A 19,593-nucleotide genomic window follows, 5' to 3' on the forward strand; every position below is an offset into this window, starting at 1 on the left:
TGAGGTAGTCCGTACAGTGGCACACATCTTGTTAGATACCACCCATTGTTTTATACTCACTGGAATGATTTGCCTTTATATTGTCAAAATTTTATTCTAAAGAGCTTTTACAGGCTTTCTTGAGCCATTTTCTCTTTAAATTCAAGATCATTGGATCACTACACTTTTTCCTTTTTAATCTAATGAACATACTCCCCCACATACACACGTGTGTTACTGAAAGATAGATGCCACTTGACTAGTCTTATAGATTGTCTAAATTGATCGTTTTGTGTGGGGATAAAAGGGTGAATTGTATAATATCCCTGATGGTTCACGAAGTCTGTTCCCGTATAACCTGATTAGTCTTCCAAACCCTTTTAAATTCTGTCTGCAAATGACTGAGGTTTGGCAATCAGCCTATTTCGGTTCTTTTCTTGCATAAGAAGAGTCCATATGTACTGTGTGAAGTAAGAGAGAGAAAGTACTTAGATTTGTTGGATGCCCTGATTGTTAGCATGGCTAAGGTATTGTGTAAGTAAAGAGAGTGGTCAAAAATGATATTGTTTTTATTTCTTAATTGAGGTAAAATTTTATATAAAATGAAACAGACTTATTTGGGAGAGGAGGAAGAGTTTGTTCTTATATAACATTTCAACCTGTCATATTTAGTTGAGAATTTCAATCTGTCAAGATACTTTGTATAATATTCAGATTCTGCCATCTAATATATTTCCCATGCTTTCTTACTGGATGTGACTGTGGCAGGTGTATAAGTTAGTATAGGTATTAAATCCTCAATCTGTTAACTTTTGTCAAGTGGTCCCACTGAAAAAGTGACACCTCAATTAAAAAAAAAAATTCCATTACCTCAGAAAGTTTTTTCATGCTACCTTCCAGTCAGTTCCCAGCCCCAATAGGCACCTATTCTTTTGATTTATATCACCATAGATTAGTTTTGTCTTTTTAAAAATTTATATAAATGAAATCATACAATATGTACTATTTTGATCAGCGTACTACTTTTGAGACTCATCCATGTAAATATATCAGTTGTTCATTCCTTTATTGATGATTAATATTCCATTGTATAGATATACCACAATTCTCCTTTTGATGCACATTTCAGGTTGCTTTCAGTTTTTGGCTATTATAAAGATGCTGTGGACGTTTGTGTACAGGCCATTTTGTGAGCATATGTTTTAATTTAGTTTGAGTAACTCTGTAGAAGTGGAATGACTGGGCCAAATGTTTAACTTTATGAGATATTGTCAAACAGTATCTAAACAGTTTTCTAAAGTGGTTGTGCCATTTTACAATGCCACCAGTGATGACTGAGAGTTCCAGTTACTCTACATCTTTGTCCATATTTGGTCTTGTCAGTCATTTTAATTTTTGCCATTTTATAGAATATGAAGTAGTATCTTGTTGTGGTTTTAACTTGTATTCCTCTGATTACTAGCACTATTAAGCATCTTTTCATGGATTTATTGGACATTCATGTAGATTATGTCGTTCAAGATTGTACCTTTATGATTATTGGGTGAAAAGAGTATCATTTTGAGGTCATTCATATAACTTGAAGACTGGGAATGACAGACATTTTCCTGTTTTGTTTCTTTTCCCTTTATCTGAGGAGTCTACTAGAATGCAGTGTTGTTGCTTGAGCAGCAGTGCATTAGCTTTGTAAAAGCTCTATTCGCTGGCATCCCCACCACTAATATAAAGTGCAGAACATTTGAAATGTGCTATGCTCTTAGAGATTCCTTCAAAGTGCACAAAAATTCTGCAGTTTCACCACCTACCAGTAAAAGAAACTCAGTCACTCATTTAGTCATTTAGTAAAAAAAAAAAAAAAAAAAAAAAAAAAAAAAAAAAAAAAAAAATTGACTGATGAGCATGGTGGAAACCTCAAAGGTAAAGAAGACAATGTTCCTGAATTAAAGACAATCATAAATTTTCAATCAAAATAATGAAATTTAGGCTGGGCATGGTGGCTCATGCCTATGATTCTAGCACTTTGGAAGGCTAAGGTGAGAGGATTGTTTGAGGTCAGAAGTTCAAGACCAGCCTCAGCAAAAAAGTGAGACCCTGTCTCCACAAAAAATTTTTAAAAATTATCTGGGTGTGGTAGTATGCGCCTGTGGTCTCAGCTACTCAAGAGGCTGAGGTGGAGGATCACTAGAGCCCAGGAGTTGGAGGCTACAGTGAGCTATGATTGTACTGCTGCACTCAAACTTGCATGACAGAATGAGTCCTTGTCTCTAATAATAATCATAACAAAATTTAATTTTTATAGACTATGTAAAACAGTAAAGTAGATACGGTTCAAGTACAGTATGATTTTATAGGATAGATAACTTTTGCTTGAAAATGTATTCACAATTTATAGGATAGATAACTTTTGCTTGAAAATGTGTTCACAATTTATAGGATAGATAACTTTTGCTTGAAAATGTATTCACAATAGAGATAGTATTTGGGGCACATGTTTATCCATTTAACAAAAATGTTTTGAGCACTACCAGGTAGCAACACTTTACTAGGCACTAGAGTGAGAAAAGATTATAGTTCCTGCTTTCATGAATCTCATGGTCTAGTAAATTGGAATGAAAGCATTACATAAGTAGAGATAAAGACACACATGATGGAGGATGGAGAATAGTCGAAGGTTTGGAGAATGACCAGGACATCACTATGAGTTATCTAATTGTGCTAAAGCATGGATGAAGACTCAGAAAGTCATTGAAAGAAGCCTAAAAAGGTATCTCTCAGGGATACTATGAGGTTCTGAATCTTATATAAGCTATTTGGGCTTCAATAGGCAGGCACTGAGTATTCAGTGTAAATTTTTGAGCAGGGAATCCACCAGAAGAACTATGTATCTGGAGGGTTAATCTGGAAAGATTGTGTAGAATGTTATGCAGTGAAAGAGTTTGAGAGGAAACAATTAGGAGGGTGTATTCATAACATAGGTGAAATGTAATGAATAACCAGGCTGGAGGAAAAGCAATAATGATGGAATCAACTAGGCAAGAAGTGTAACAATTAGGATCAGTAAAATAGAATTTGGATTGGGGGAATGATAAAAAAGGGACAAGACACAGTTGAACTGGTGGTATCCATACTGGAAAATACAGATGTCATTCAAATAAATATTGTAATGAATATAAGAAGCCAGTTTTGTGAGTGATGTAGATGTTGGCTTGAAAATATTTCCTTTGAGGTTTCAGTCAAATGAAAAGGTCCTGAAATGCTACGTGGTAGCTTAAGAGGAAAGCGTTCCTGGAGAGAAAAAATTAGAAAAGATTTACATTTGATAATTTAATCTTTTCCTTCATACAAGCTAGATTGATAAGAAAGTAAAACCTATAGTTTTCACCACTTTTTTACAACTATTCCTAACCTTTTAGATACTCACATGAATAATTGAGAAAAATCTAACAGATGACTTGCTTATGTCATTTGTCTGCTTTATCCTTAGGTTCCTCTGGCTTGTATATTGTTCAATAAAATACAGATCATTGATATTGTACAATATCCTGATAATGGGGAGAGAATCCATTCTTGTGCATTTCTTTTTTATTTGCAGAGGGCATGCTCAGTCAACAAGAAATGCACAATTGTTTTTATCATCACCTCTTCTCATCTAATTTCACGAAGGAGAGGAGTATTACCATACAACAGATAATGAGTTGGAAAATAAGAAACCTAACCTCAGAACTTAAGGCTTGGGGAAAAAAAAAGAGTAATTTGTGTTTAATGCCTGTATAACTTGGCCAGAGGGACATATAAGGCTTAGTGATGGCCAACATGTGCTTAGATGTGGATTGTTAGCTGATGTCTTGGGGGTTCTGTAATCTAAGCTAAATGCTCAAAATCAATTAATTGATGTTAGACACAGAGATCTGTTTTGATCCCTCTTTATCGTATTTCTAGGCCTTCACATTCTCAAGAGCCTGAGAAATGAATGCTTTCCTTAATAACTTGTTATTTGTGGTAGGAGATGAAACTTTGATAAAAACACAATTGTTTTTAAATGTCTCTTTTTCACTGTAGGCTGTGGTATATTTTTCAAAAAGTTACTTTTGAACCTTTCCAGAATGAGAAAGCAATCAAGAAGATTATAATATTTTGCTTAGTTTTCTGCTCAATTTATCAACAAATATTTCTTAAGCAATTATTAAGCTGAGCAGCGCTCAGCGCTGTGCTTGGTGATATAGGAAATGGGGAAAAGACCGTCTTTAAGGCCTTTATAATAATAATTACCTCAACTTGTCTGTTTCTTTTCCTTACCATTTTGCCAACATCATTGATCTATCTTGTTCTCAAAGCAATCACCATAGTTATATTGTAACACAGCATTTTCTAGGCTGTCCCCATTAAACTGAGAGTGTTGACAAGAAAATACAGCTTATTTATCATTGTAAAACTTCAGACACCTACTAGTTACCCTAAATTAAATATTTGTTGGAGTCAGTCACACTAAAGAGAACACTTACTGCGTTGAACAATTTACCTTCATTAGACAGCATTTAAAGATTATGCCATAGCAAAAGCCCATGGAATTCTTGTGAACACAGAATAGAAGTGTATTAAGGAACAAGCTTAATTCTGTTCTCTTAAAGCACAACACTTTCTCAAAATATATTTTGAAATCATCTTTGACCATTGTTTTTTTACTAATAGGTGGGTGGGAGCTAGGGTAGGAAAACACAAGCAGCTTCATCAAAACAATATTCTATTTTCTTCAAATTTGTGGGGAATCATACGGCCTCTCAATTTTCCACATTATGCTAATTATGATATTAATCTCTCTGCCAGCAAATGAAAATAATACATATTAGATGTAGCAAATGTCAATAATGACAAAATTAGTCATCATGCAGATACTCAGGGATTCCCAAAATATGTTTGGATTATGATTGCTAGCTTTGTGTTTGCCCAGAATCATTTCAATAAAAATAAGGGATCAAACACATTTGGAACAAAACTCACATCATAAATTTTAGACATAGCTCTGCCAATAATGCTCTCAGTTATATTTTCAGTCCTAATATTTCTTCTGCATTCCAGACCAGTATCTTCAACTGTCTGATTGATACTCTCTCCTTTGTTTCTATCCTCAATGCATTAAGTCCTGTGTATTTACTTTCCAAATATCACTTGGTTCCATGCACTTCTCTCCATTTCTGCCACTGACTCCTCCTTGATCCAAACGACCATCTTTCCTCACTTTAACTACCGTGATATCTCCTACTTGGTCTCCTTACTTCTATTCCAGGGCTCCTCCAATCCATTCATCCTCCTGCAGAGAATGATGACTAGCACCTTCCACAATGTCTGGCTAATAGGAGGTATCCAATCAATAATTGACTTACAGAGTGAAAATATAGGCATGGCCAATACCAGTAGAGAACTACAGGGTTTTAGAACCAATGACAGTAGGTCTTTCAATCAAGTATTTCCAGTCTATAATCAAGTTTAATTACACATTGTCTTATTTTGAAAAAAAACAATTTTAGTGTCTTTTTCTCTATGCACACATACATATTATATCACCCTCTACCTGCCAAATGACTTTTGAAGAATTATTTATGTGCCTCCAAATTAGTAATACCTCTAGAGAGAAGAGAAATTAGAAAGTTTAAAATGACCTATGCCTCCTTTGGAATATTATGTCCTAAGACTGTTTTTTGAGTTACATGCAATATGTTCCACGATGAAACATTTAATGTATTCAGAATCATGCTAATAATTATGTAGAAATAATTTTATGCCTGAAGTCATGTGTTCTATAACCAGGATTACTTAATAAGAAAGCAAGTACGACTGTGAACAAGATGCCTTTGTATCAGAGAAAGGCCAATTTGTTTTCTTAACAAATCTAAGTAAATGGAGACAAAAACACAGCCCTTAAATGTTTTCTATTTGTCCTGAAGTTCTCATGAATAAGTTACAAGGCTAGAAGCGTTAAATAAATCCATGAATGTAGAGAGAGCTAACATTTATTTTACCAAAGTAAAACCTATTCGCTTTGCAAAATTCTGTACTTTGTAACAACAGTTTTCTTTAAAGCAAGAGCCACCAATTCAAATGCCTTTACAGAATGATTTGAATGCATTCATACCCTACCTAAAGGCATTCAAATTTTTAAACAAAGTTCTAACGCCAAAACATGTCTGGGGCCAGATTTAAAATGTAGCCCTCAGTTTTGGAGGGCAAAAATTTAACATATATATGTTTTCCTCACTTTAGGTAGCACTGTATTGAATCTCTGCTTGAAATTGAGGAATATATGGGTTTTTTTTTTGGCCCAGGGCATCATTTCTTGGAGGAGAAAGAAAAACAACCCAAAATACCCTTACAAAACATTTAGTACTTAAAACTCTTTATGATGAATTCATTTTGGTATACACATTAATAACAATGATAATAACAAATATATATATGTGTGTATATATATATGTATACGTGTGTATGTGTGTGTGTGTGTGTGTATATATATATAAAAAAAACTGATGTGAATAAGATAAATACATCGAAAGGAAATTTCATTGTAATTTGATATTAGGTAAATGTCCCATTAAAATAAATCGCTACTGTACATAATTTTCCTTCAGTTCATTGGCAGGATGTTTGCTTTGGAAAAGAAACAGTCTATTTCTAGTTTTAGAAGGAATAGAAGGAATTCTCATTATTCTTTTATAGCAACCATTATCAGGAGCAGATGGGAAATTGTACCAAGAGCGTATCTACTATTATACCTCACAAGAAAAAGACAGTATTAAATGAAATCTAACAAGGCCTGATCCTGACTCTAGTTCCTGTGACAAACACACACAACCATTTATATGGTTTCAGCATTTGTATTGGTAAGGTACAATAAATGTTTACTGAAGTGAAAAAAAAAGATAACAGGAGAAAGAACAGGCTAAAAAGGTGCATTTTATGTCTGATTGTTCACTGTAAAGACTGTTCCTTTTTAAAATAATCAAATTTTATATACAGGGGGTAAATGTACAGCCTTGTCACAAGGGGGATTGTGCATGATGCTGAGGTTTGGGGTACAGATATCATCACCCAAATAGTGAGCATAGTACCTGATGGGTGGTTTTTCAACCAATGCGCACCCTCCCTTCTTCCCACCTCTACTAGTCTGCAGTATCTGTTGTTTCCATATTTACATCCATGTATGCTCTATGGTTAGCTCCCACTTATAAGTGAGAACATACAGTATTTGTTTTTCCTGTTCCTGCATTAATTTGCTTATGATTATGGTCTCCAACTGCATCCATGCTTCTGCAAAGAACATGATTTCATTCTTTTTATGACTATGTAGCATTTCATGGTGTATATGTACATTTTCTTTATCCAATCTACCATTGCTTCACACCTAGGTGGATTCTATGTCTTTGCTATTGCGAATAACACAAGACAGGACCTTTTTATTTGACTGAGTTACTTGCAAATTACTCATAAAAGATCTGGAGGTCTTAACTGAAAGTTGAATCTGCGGTGCAGTTCAAATTTAGTGATGTATTTTCTGTTCAAGAGAAGAAAGCCCTCGTTCAGTCTTGCTGTAAAGTCCAATACATATGAAAATAACACAAATAGAAATATTTTATAAATAGCTATACAAAGGAGGGGCACTTAGTTCCCCTAGAACTCTTAAAAGGCCTCTAGAAAGAGGGAACTTTTATGCTAACTATTAAAGATGAATAACGAATTTGTCCTACACAACTTAACAGTATTGTCAAGGATGTAGAAAGTTATTCAGTTTTACTGGGTGTTGGAGCTAAACTCGAAAGTGAGGAGAAGTGGCTGAGAAGGCAGTGGGGAGAAGAGAATGGTCCTTTCCATGCTCCCTGTTGTACTAATATGTTTGGATATTATCTTGTAGCTCATATATGGACTGGATTCTTGTCCTCCTCATTCTGAGCTCTCCTTGACTTTTATTCTTACCTCCTGTAACTTTCATTCTTTTACTCAAAAAAGGCCATTATTTCAGCCATTTTCACTGTTTTCTTATCCTTCCTAGTTTCTTTTCTATACTATTTTTCCACTCTTTTTTTTCTGTACTATTTTGCCCTTCTCTCCATTTTCCTAACTGCTGGATTTCCCCAATTTTAGCCATCTTTCAATTGTTCTGGCTATCCTCAGATGCTCCCTCAAGGTTATCAGACCTTCCACCGAGACGGAATCCCTTAGTCTATGGACAGGCTAAGTGGAATGGGTCCTGTTGCTGGGCTTAGCATATGCCCTGAATATTCATGCATTTATTTTGCTTCTTTACAAAAATCCATCATCCGATAGAAATTGAAAGATACTTCCTGAAGCATATTAAAATCTCTGAAAACAGTATTGACTATATTGTCTAATAATTAACATGACTGGTAAAATAGCTTTATTTATCATTGAGGAAAGTATCAGAAACTGTATTTCAAACTCCTGAATTCTTGACACTGACAAAGAGACAATGCGAATGATCTTAGGATTTAAAAAAAAGAAGAAAAAGCACCATATTTGCAGGAAATTGCACCATAAAAGTCTCAGTTTCACAACCCTCCTCAAGTTTCATTTTATTACATCTTTTCTCTTCACCAGTCAGTAAACTGGGTTAATGATTAACCTGTCTCAAAATAATTCATGAACAAAATTACAAGTAAATCTCAGTATTGGATTTTTGAAACATCTCCTTGTTCAAAGAAGGTTCCTTTTTCTTCCCTCTATTTCCCTGTATTTATCTTTTCTTCCAATTGCATTTTATCTCTTGTGTTTTTCTATTTTGCTCCCTAGTTTGTGTTTTTTTGCCAGTTTTTTATTTCCTACATAATTCATCTAATTTGTCATTGTACAATTTCTTATAACTGCTTCTTAGCTTATTCCTTTTCTTCATTTGTCACATTTTATTTTTCATCTGTTGTGTTTTCATACAGTTTTGGAAAGTTTTACAAATAGACTTTTTTTAAAAAATGTATATAATGCTTTCATAGAAAAGGTAGTTGTTTCTTTTTCTTATATCCTTCCGTGTATAAAAATAAAAATGTAGCAGTTCTATCTTTGCCTGTATTTCCTCTTTCCTTCTCCAAATTTGACCAGACTTGAAGGACTTAGATATATAATAGTGTTATTTTCTATAATTTAGGAATACCTTTTGACTTAAAAAGCAGAAGAGAAGTTGAAAATAATATAGTAATTCTACATGTCCTTCCTGCTTCCCTATTCTCTCCACATGTTTGTAACCTCCCCTTTCTTTTTTAGTGTATCTCTTTCATAAACCTTTGTCCCCAGAAATTCTGATTCAGTAGACTTAAAATGGAATTCTGGGCCTTTTATATTTTGAAAAGCTCCCCATGGGAGTTAGATATGCACTTCTTATTAAAAAACGAATGCTTAATATTGAAATCAAAACACAATAAGCTTTCTAACTATGATGAATAATCCAACAGATTTAATTATGATTTTGTTTTTGTCTAGAACCAAGACTAGATGTTAATTGCCAGAGAAATAGATAAGAATGACTATGACAACAGTACATTAATATGATATCAAAGCTTGGAAATTTTATTGGTAATGAATAATTCAGTACTTAAAATATTTAGAAGCTATAGAATTAAAATTAATTAATGTAGTTCACTGTGTGAATAAAGTTGATTGAGATTTTACATTTAATTTTGTAAATCCAATGTTATCTTTTCCAGCTCAGAAAACACCACGTACAAGTTATTACTTTCTGTTTTGATCCCTTATTTTTCTCTCTTATGCTTTATCACTGAAAACTCTCCTTGAGCAGGCCATGCACTGTAAATATTTCTCCTGGTTGCAAAACCTCCTCATACAAATGCAGTAGACTATTTAATGAGCTCTTCTTTCACAAAATTAAAAAATACCTGAAAGCCCTGATTTGAGATTCTATATAAATGAGATTTAGATCTAACAATTTTAAATTATTGCTTCGCTCTTAGCTATTCAATTCTATCTCTTATTTGGGAAACCGAAATAATAAAACCATTGCTGATTCTACAATTAGGTTGTAAAAGTCACTGTAGCCATCAGCCATGAAGGAAAAGGGCCAAGTTCAAAACTACAAAGCAAAGAGGCTGAGATAAAAAATGCTGCAGCAGCTTTAGTTTATGGCATTATAAGCAGGAATAAGAATTCCTTGATTACTTAACAAAGGCTCAAAAGGCATTTACTCTATTACCTTACAACTCAAAGTGGTATTCCTGGACCAGCAGTATTGGCATTTTTTTTGAAGTTTGTAAGAAATACAGAATTTTGGTGCCTCCACGGACCTAATGAAGCAGGACTTGCAGTTTAATAAGATCTCCAGGAGATTTTTATGCACATTAAAGTCTAAGAAGCACCGCTATGGTATACATCTGATGTGTGCCCATGCATTTTTTAAAAGTATGAAGTATAGTTGTAAGTATTGAACACTCATGAAGGAACAAATAAGAGCCATGGTCTTTACCCTCTAAATACCTCCCTGATGTCTATGTTTTAGGCAAAATTTTTTTACCATTTCAGTAGTCACTGATGCTTGCATGATCCAGTTTATTCCAAAACAATGGTGATTCTCATGTAATAGTTCATGTTGCCTTAATAATTTACATTGTCTCAAGTTCTCTGCCCAGGCCCCAATATACACCAAGGGCTGTACTCGTCCCCTAACTCCTGCTCTCGTACAGTGACATAGAGCCCAATTTTATATACCTGGTCACATCATGGAGATTGCACACCACAGGCCTTAACTTCTGCCACACTCTCACTGCCTTTAACCCTCCATATGCCTAAGTCCTATGCTTCTTTAAATTCCAGATTTACCCAGAAGTCTCCTCTGCTCATCCTTTTCACTGAGATCATCCCTCTTCTGGCCTACCATGTATTGATCACCTTACTTTTTTATCCTACTGTATGTAGTATAACAAATTATCACTTACAATTGTGTATTATTTTTTCAACTAGATTATGTACTGCCTAAGACCTAGAAAATTGTGCTTATTTATTTGAATCTCTAGGAGGATCAGTAATAAGTATTAATACTAATGACACTAAGGTGATGATGAGCCTGAATTTCCTCCCTTCCTTTCTTCCTACTTCTCTCCTTTCCTCCCTTCTTTTCTTCCTCCATTCCTTCCTCTGTTCCTTCCTCCTTCCACTTTTTCTTCACTTCCCTTATTCATAAATTCATGCATTCACTCAGCAAATGCTTATTGAAACCTTCCATGCACCAGACATTGTACTAAACAACAGGAAACAATCATGAATAAGACACAATATCTGACCTCAAAGAATTTATGATATAAAAGTAATGGCAAAAACCGTGATTACTTTTGCACTGACCTAATATATAGACATAGTTTGTTATGACTGGTGTCTCTATTACTAAGCAATGACTGTCACATGCAACACTGATCTGAACAGGTGGTAAAGAGTGAGATGTAAGCAATGGAGCAAAGCCAACTAGTTACAAGGAAATATCACATGTTTACTAGAGCACATCTCATGGGCATTCAAGAGAGTATGGCCAGGACAGCTTGTGAATAGTTCAGTAACTGTGCATAGTTTTATATTCATTGTGAGGCACTGTGTCACTGGAATAATGACCTTGTTATCATTTTTTGCTGATTTACAGAGTATTTTAATTGCTAAAAGTAGGCTACCAAAATTTCCAGTATTCAAAAATAATTTTGCTTGAATGTAGTAAAAAAAAAAAAAAAGGCAAGAAATTTATGTGAAATGAGAGTCTAAGGGAGCTTTACCTCAGTCTCAGAAAACATGCATTCGTTCCTTCATTTAGCAAGCATGTACTGGTGTCTACTATAAGCTTGCTATTGTGTCAAGGAGTAGGAGAATATAAAAATATTAGAGAATTTGAATCACATCTATTAGGAGAGTTTTCTACATATTGACATTATTCTGTCAGTGACACAAGGATTTGAGTCATTTAGATTTAAATATGGTAGGTATCTCAAGTTCTCAGATATTATTTCATTTTCTAAGGTTCATATTTAGTTAACATGTTATTTTAATTGCCTTACAAATTCTAGATTATCTTTTTTAAAAAAATAAATAGAACATAATGGCCAGTTTTATTTAATGGTAAAAAGCATTTTTGTTTTTGTATGTACTTGGTTATAATATTCTCCTTTTCAATTGAACTATTTTTCTGATACTTTACTCTTAAAATTTCATTCAGGAAAAAAAGTAAACAATATTTAAGCTTGACAATCATAAAATTGTTCTGGTGACTATAGATTATTTTAAAATTTATTACTGTACCTTACGGATATCTTGATGGCATGCTCCTGAAAGCAATTAATCCTCAGTTTTATGTGGCTTATAATGCAAAATACATTGATGTAGACAGAATTTGAAATAAATTTTCTTCTAAAATAGCAATTAATTTTATTTAAATATCTCTACAGGTTTTATAAATACTGTGACTAAACTATATTTGTTCTTTTTCACCTCTCTTATCCACAATCACTAAGAAACCCAAATACTTTGTTCATGTTTAAATTTTACAACATTTCATAGGCTATTTGGATGTTCATGGAACATCCTTGTGGGGACAAGAAATCGAATTTGCTCTTGAGAAGGTTTCCAACTAATTGATTTGTAGGACATTATAACATCCTCTAGCTGACAAGCTTACAAAAATAAAAACTGGAGCTAACCGAGAGGATGCTTTTTTCCCTGACACATAAAAGGTGTCTTTCTGTCTTGTATCCTTTGGATAGGGGCATGTCAGTTTCATAGGGAAATTTTCACATGGAGCTTTTATATTTCTTTCTTTGCCAGTACAACTGCATGTGGTAGCACATTGTTTAATCTTTTCTCAAATAAAAAGACACGGGGCTTCATTTTTGTTTTGCCTTTTTGATATCTTACAGGAACTCCAGGATGGCATCGGGCAGCGGCAAACTGTTGTCAGAACATTGAATGCAACTGGGGAAGAAATAATTCAGCAATCCTCAAAAACAGATGCCAGTATTCTACAGGAAAAATTGGGGAGCCTGAATCTGCGGTGGCAGGAGGTCTGCAAACAGCTGTCAGAAAGAAAAAAGAGGTAGGGTGACAGATCAAATAGGAATTATAACATTTTAGCAGACCTTTTTAAGCTGTTCTTAAAAAATATTTCATTGTAGATTAGAAGCAGGGTGAAAGGCACTAACAGTAAGGAACCTATCAACCGTTAATCAACAGCAGTAAATACATTTTTTATTTTTTATTTTTATATACTAAAATATGTACTTGTTGCTGGTTAGTGGTTTTCTGCTATTTTAAACTTTAAGTTTGCTTTAAAAATCACACATGATTGCTTAAAGGTGAATATCTTCAATATATTTTAACTTCAAGCTGAATCTCAGTTGTTTTTCAAGAAGATTTTAAAAAGCAATTATAAATGGTTGTTTTGTAAGAAAGACAGATCTTTGCTTAGTTTTAAAAATAGCTATAATTATGACTATGAAGCTAAAAACAGTAATAGTGATATTTACTTCCAGTTTCACCACATTTGTGAATATATTCTTGAAGGGGAACTTGAGCCAAAAATGTCCAAGTTTAATGGGGAAAACAAAACCTCAGAAAGGTTACCGTCAAATTCAATCATCATTTAAATTTCCCTTGGAATGAACTGAAGGCACAGAAAGCCAAATGAGTGGTGCTGCAGTTGGAAAGCATAGATAGTTTATAAATGGGATTTTGTATTATGCTTCCAGTTGTTGATGTTAATGTGTCTTGTTTCATAAAGGAAGACTTGGCCTTTATTTACCAAATGAGAATATTGTTATGAGCAATGAAAATTTTGTTCTGTTGCCAAGCTCTTGCATCCCACCCATCATCCACATAATAGGTGGATTTTAATATTCAGGAAGCTAGAACAACTCATTGATGAATGTCTTTGGTTAAGATGTATTAAAAAGAAGATTTTAGAATTATGTCAATTGTCTTTGCCCACCTCCTCTTTCCCTCTTTATTCATGTTACATTCTTCAGAAAGTAGACACAATTCATATTTTGTACAAAAGAAACACATTAGTTGACCTAAACACACACACACACACACACACACACACACACACACGCACACCACACACACACATCTTGCCAAAGTTAAAGAATAATAGCCTCATCGAAAGATATTTTGTATTAAGTCTTGGTTTTGAAAATCTTCTTGATTATAGATAGATAAAATAAAGAACTAAACTTTGTAGTTAAACTGCTTCCTTAGGTAAGTCATATACTTTTTTCCCAGATTGAAATTCTTCTATTAATCATACAAGTATGTTATTATTTAGATAACTGACGTGCTTATACTATGAACAGGTATAAATCTGTATAATGTCATTTCTCAACTAGGCTCAATCTAATCCAAATTAAAATAGTAAGAAATGAGAAAATTAACAAAAAATTGAATACTATACTATAAATATATATATATAGGGAGAGAATTCATAAAGTGAATTAAATCGATTGGAAGATTATTTTTCTATAATATATAAAGTATTGTTTCCTATTTTTAAATGTCTTACTCATATAGTATTTGAATAGAGAGTATTAATATTCCCTCTGATAACCCTAATTCACCTGAATTTTCAAAATCTTGTTATCTGTTATTGGGCTCTAAAGGCACATTATAATTTATAAACAGAGATGTAGCAATATCCTGTTTCACCAGATAAGCTCTAAAACTTTAGATCTTTCTAATTTTATAAGAAAGTGGTATATGCTGACTCTGTTGTTAAATATTATACAAATTTTATGTTAATTACAGCTAGGGATTTGGCTATAATTAGGAAAAAATTTTCCCATTTAAACATGTTGACCTACATTAAATATTGCACTTTTGTGCTTTAAAAAGCCAAGTTCAGCTTCCTTGAGTTTTTTTTTTTAAGCTCAGCTTTTAAAGTTGTCTATTTCACGCTACATTTTAAAAATAAATGTTAACATATTTAAATTTCCACTGAGATCACTTTTGTGGCATACTTCCTCAGGATTTTTATATCATTTAAATTTTATGAAATGTAAAAATGTAATAAAATATAAGTGCTAGTTCTACCAATATACTCATAGCTATTTTTAAACATCCAGTAGCAAATCAAGTAAAAATAATAAAATAATATTTTATGAATAATATGTTAACCTAACAATTACAGAAGGGCTGTAAACATGAACCTACTGCTAATCAATAGTGTACTCTCAGTGCAAGCCAAGCAGATGTTAGATGGAGATAGAAGTTATTTATTGCACAGGTGAAAAATAAGATGCCTATTCAACTTAACAACAGTACTCTTAGTTTGTAATAGACTTTAAGTACAGCGGTTAGAAATATTTAACATGTTTTAGTCCAGGGACATCAATGAAAGAAAGTGTATAATTCAAGCTAGATATCTATATGGAGCCCTGTAGTTGCATAATTTTAAGTCTTTTGAAATTTTAAGATATTAGAAAAAACATCTCAAAAGTTCAAATAATAGTGGACATCCATTAAGGTTAGTCTATGTTGGAAGCAAATGAAGTATGAAATGTAGTCAGTTAGCTATGCAGTTTAAGATAGACAATTCACTACTGCTCCAATTATGTAACGGAAGAACTAGATAACATCTATAGGTTTAAGCATGATAATAATGAGTTTAATGATGGCGTAGCCACCAAAACTATCTTTGTAAACGAAGGATGTGCAAATAAAAACCTATCGGCTATAAGGGGAAGTCATAGGTTAATACAAAACAAGTCTGTGTACAAGTCTTTAAGCAAGTGTCCATGAATAGCAAGGGGTGTCATGCTCTTCCTTGGAGAAAAAAAATTACCTATTTGTCTTTACTAACCTCTAACTGAAATTGAGCATTCCTTTTCATTTTGAATGTAGGCAAAAAAAAAAAAAAAAAAAAAAAAAATCACAGTAATACTAGTAATACCTATGAAGCCACAGATATGTGCATATCTCATTAGAGTTACAATAAATATATCAAAATATCATTTATGCTCATTACTACTTCAAAACTGCAATACGTATTATATCTGCTACAGGATCTTATTACTGGGCTTTAAAACATTATTCTGAGGAATCTCAGGCTTCAACAGATTGCCAAAGAAGTCCAAGGCATAAACAAATGATCCTAGCCTGCTGTCTGCCCAGAATCTCATCCTAATTTACTGTGGTTTCAGTCATTTTAATGTGCAGTCACTATCTTCATACACTCCTTTTCTTCTGGAGCATTCTAGAAGACGTACCAGTCAAGGGATTCTGGGGAGCCAGGCTTTCAAGCAATGGATTGCTGACAACATAATGAAGAGGATTTTACTTAGAATAATCTCAGTTGATAAAAGATTGAATGTGAGATAGAAGCAAGGCAGTGGGAAGTGGAATTCCTAAACTGAGGAAGCTCCGAATCATAACCCTTAGCAGTAATAATAAGATTTCAAAACATTATAGTTCTTTCTTCTTTTAGATAAGTCTGATATTGCTTATCCCATTTCACAGATAAGGCAATTATTCCACTAATATGCATTAAGGAATAGTGATTTTAATTTAAGTGTTACCTTAATGAAAATATTTTTGAATTTTTTCTTTCCCCAAGTCTTTTTGTGAACAATTTCAAACATATAGAAAAACTGAAAAAATAGCAAAATGTATGCCCATATACACTCTTTTCCTCCCCCTGAATTCTTAGAGTCAACAATTATCAACATTTTGCCACATTTGCTTTTTCTCTCTCTCTACCCCCTCTGTGTCTCTCATATATAGGACATCTCATACACACACACACACACACACACACACACACACACACACACAGACACACACACACATACACATACACACATACACATACACAGATACACATACACACACACATACACACATACACACACATACACACACATATACACACACATACACACACACACATACACTTTTTAAAATATTTGCAAATAAGTTATAAATACCACTATACCCCTAAATAATTCAGCATGTGTCACTTTGAAATACAGACATGCCATATATAACCATGCCTGTTTATTACACTCTCCTCCAAATTAAATATAATACTACATTATTATTAATATCCATTGCATATTCACATTTCCTTCATAGTTCAAAAATGTCTTTTATATTTTGCAGGGGAGTTAGTACCAACATCTTATCATGGCTCGTGCATTACATTTGGCTATTATGATTTTTTATCCTTTTTAGTCTAAAATAGCCCTTCCACATTTTTTTCACCGATATTGAAATTTGAAAATGTCCAAGACACCAGCCTCAAAAAATGTCTCATCTTTCAGGATTTGTTTTATTTTGTTTCCCCTGATGGGATTACTTAACTTGTTCTCTAGTCTCTGAATTTCTAGTAAACCGGAAGTTAGGTCTAAATAAGACTTCAGGAGATGCATGTCAAACATTTTTGGCTAGAATATTTCGTACAAGATGCTGTGTATTTTGTATTACATCACATCAGGAGCTGCATCATACGAAGTAGTCTCACTAAATGCTGCAAAGTTGTATTACTTGCTTCAGGTGGTGACTGACAGATCTTGCATTATAATGTCACATATTTTCTGTGCAATTAATAAATCATCTAATGGCTTTAGTATCCATTGATGATCCTTCCCTAACTCCCTTATTACACTGGGGCTTGCAAAATAGAGATTTTCCTAATCTAACATGATCTTAAATTTACCAGCTGACTTTCTTCTGTTAAAAAAAAAAGGTTTTTCCTCTATATTTATGTCAAAATGGACTCATAAACTTTTATTTATTCAATTTATTATTATGAATTACAGTTATTATTCTTGCCCAGAGCTTCCTGCTCAATTGTCCCAGGCTCACCTTGGACTTTTCCTACCCCAGATTTAGAATTACCCATTTTTTTCGAGGAACTTTGGTTACTTTTAGAGGTGAGTAGTACGTAGAAACCTACATCTGGGTAGTAGCCCCTTCTCAATGGAATATTTGCACCTTTCTGGCAAGCAGTCCCAAAGGAGGTAATGTTTTCAGATTACTTTTGAAAGGATTCTTGACAAATCTCTTTCAGAATACATGGAAGTTAAAAGTAAGTCTAGACATGTTAAAAAGCCCTTGTTGTGTGAGACTTCATGTACAGTCATTAAGTTATTATTCCTTTAAACCTCTCTACTTCTGAATTCTTAAACCAAAATGTACCAGTATATAATCTATGCTGGTTTGCCATGCAAATTAATGATGTCAATAAGATAACGAGAGGTTTCTTATTGACATTTACGAATGCGTAAATGTACTTAAAGGAAGAAATTATTGTTTAAAGACCTTAGCTCATTGTTTGCATGCAAATAGATGCTGTTAATTAGAAATGAGCCTTATCTAATTCATTAAAGTAGGTCTAGTAGGTCCTCTTCTTGAAAATTTCCATGAACATTTCATGTTACTCTATGCACTTCCTTGTAAGACAACTGTTTTCTCTTTAGTTTTCTTTAACTTTGGCTTCTCACAAATTCAGACCCCGCTAACCAAATAGCTTTCAACCAAATAGCTTTATAGCATCTTATTTCCTACAAATTAAAAGCCAATATTTTAATGACTCAAATGGCTCTTCACAGTGTGTGCAATATTTTAAATGTACCCAGTATATCCGTGTGAACCAGTGCTACAAGCCTGCTCACACATTCACATTTTGCCCCCAGGATCTGTCCAGTCAACTGGCTCTGTACTCAAACTTCCTTTTTTTCTCATTGCCAGTTTTGACCTTGACTCTCCATCCACTCCAGAGTTTATAAACTGAGTACCCACAGGCTGAATCCTGAATGCATGCAGTGTTTTTGCATAGCCATTGTCTTAAATAATTGACAACTTTTAAAAATTGAGAGACCTCATTTTTTTTAATTGGCAGAATTAGGATTTTTATTTTATTTTTTTATTATACTTTAAGTTCTAGGGTACATATACACAACGTGCAGGTTTGTTACATATGTATACATGTGGCATGTTGGTGTGCTGCACCCATTAACTCGTCATTTACATTAGGTATAATTTTTTTTAAAAAAAATGGAGATTTCTGTTTTCTTTTGAAAATTTAGATCTGGCTACTAGGCACTCATTACTATATTTTCTCTTGGCACCATCAGCTACAACTGAGTAACAGATGTTTCGGTATCTTGCTACTCAAAGTGTGGTCTCTGGTTCAGAGCACAGACATCACCTGGGAGTTGCTAAAAAATGCAGAATCTAATAAATAACAGTCAGCATTTTAATAAGATTTCCAAGTGATTCATGGGCACATTAAAGTTTGAGAAGCATTGCCTTGGGTAAGCAAGCTTTGTCCTCAGTTTGCAGCACCTGTCCCACTTTGCTCATTTATATTAATTGCTTTTCCATAGATATTTGATTTTATAATACCTCATATAGACCTTTGTATGATGATGATGGTTAGGGTGGTGGTGGCAGTGATGGTGATGACACTTAATATTGCCAGGCACTGTTCCAAGTGTTTTACATAGTTCAATACTTATAACAACTCTATGAAATAGTTGCTATTCTCCTTTTATTTTTATTTTTATTTTTTTATTTTTTATTTTTATTTTTTATTATTATTATACTTTAAGTTCTAGGGTACATGTGCATAACGTG

General features: G+C 33.5%; 1 protein-coding gene across 1 annotated transcript in view; it reads left to right on the forward strand.

Moving 5' to 3' along the window:
• The window catches only part of LOC105555622 (dystrophin), a gene marked incomplete at its 3' end in the record, with an annotated part of 1,920,295 nt that overhangs the window by 1,268,409 nt on the left and 632,293 nt on the right, over positions 1 to 19,593 (forward strand). The window contains exon 45 of the mRNA XM_012002637.1: positions 12,882 to 13,057. Within this exon, the coding sequence (XP_011858027.1) occupies positions 12,882 to 13,057 (176 nt within the window). The remainder of the gene's footprint in view (positions 1 to 12,881; positions 13,058 to 19,593) is intronic.

The sequence above is a fragment of the Mandrillus leucophaeus genome, unplaced genomic scaffold (genome assembly GCF_000951045.1).
Source record: "Mandrillus leucophaeus isolate KB7577 unplaced genomic scaffold, Mleu.le_1.0 Scaffold692, whole genome shotgun sequence".
Classification (NCBI taxonomy): Eukaryota; Metazoa; Chordata; class Mammalia; order Primates; family Cercopithecidae; genus Mandrillus; species Mandrillus leucophaeus.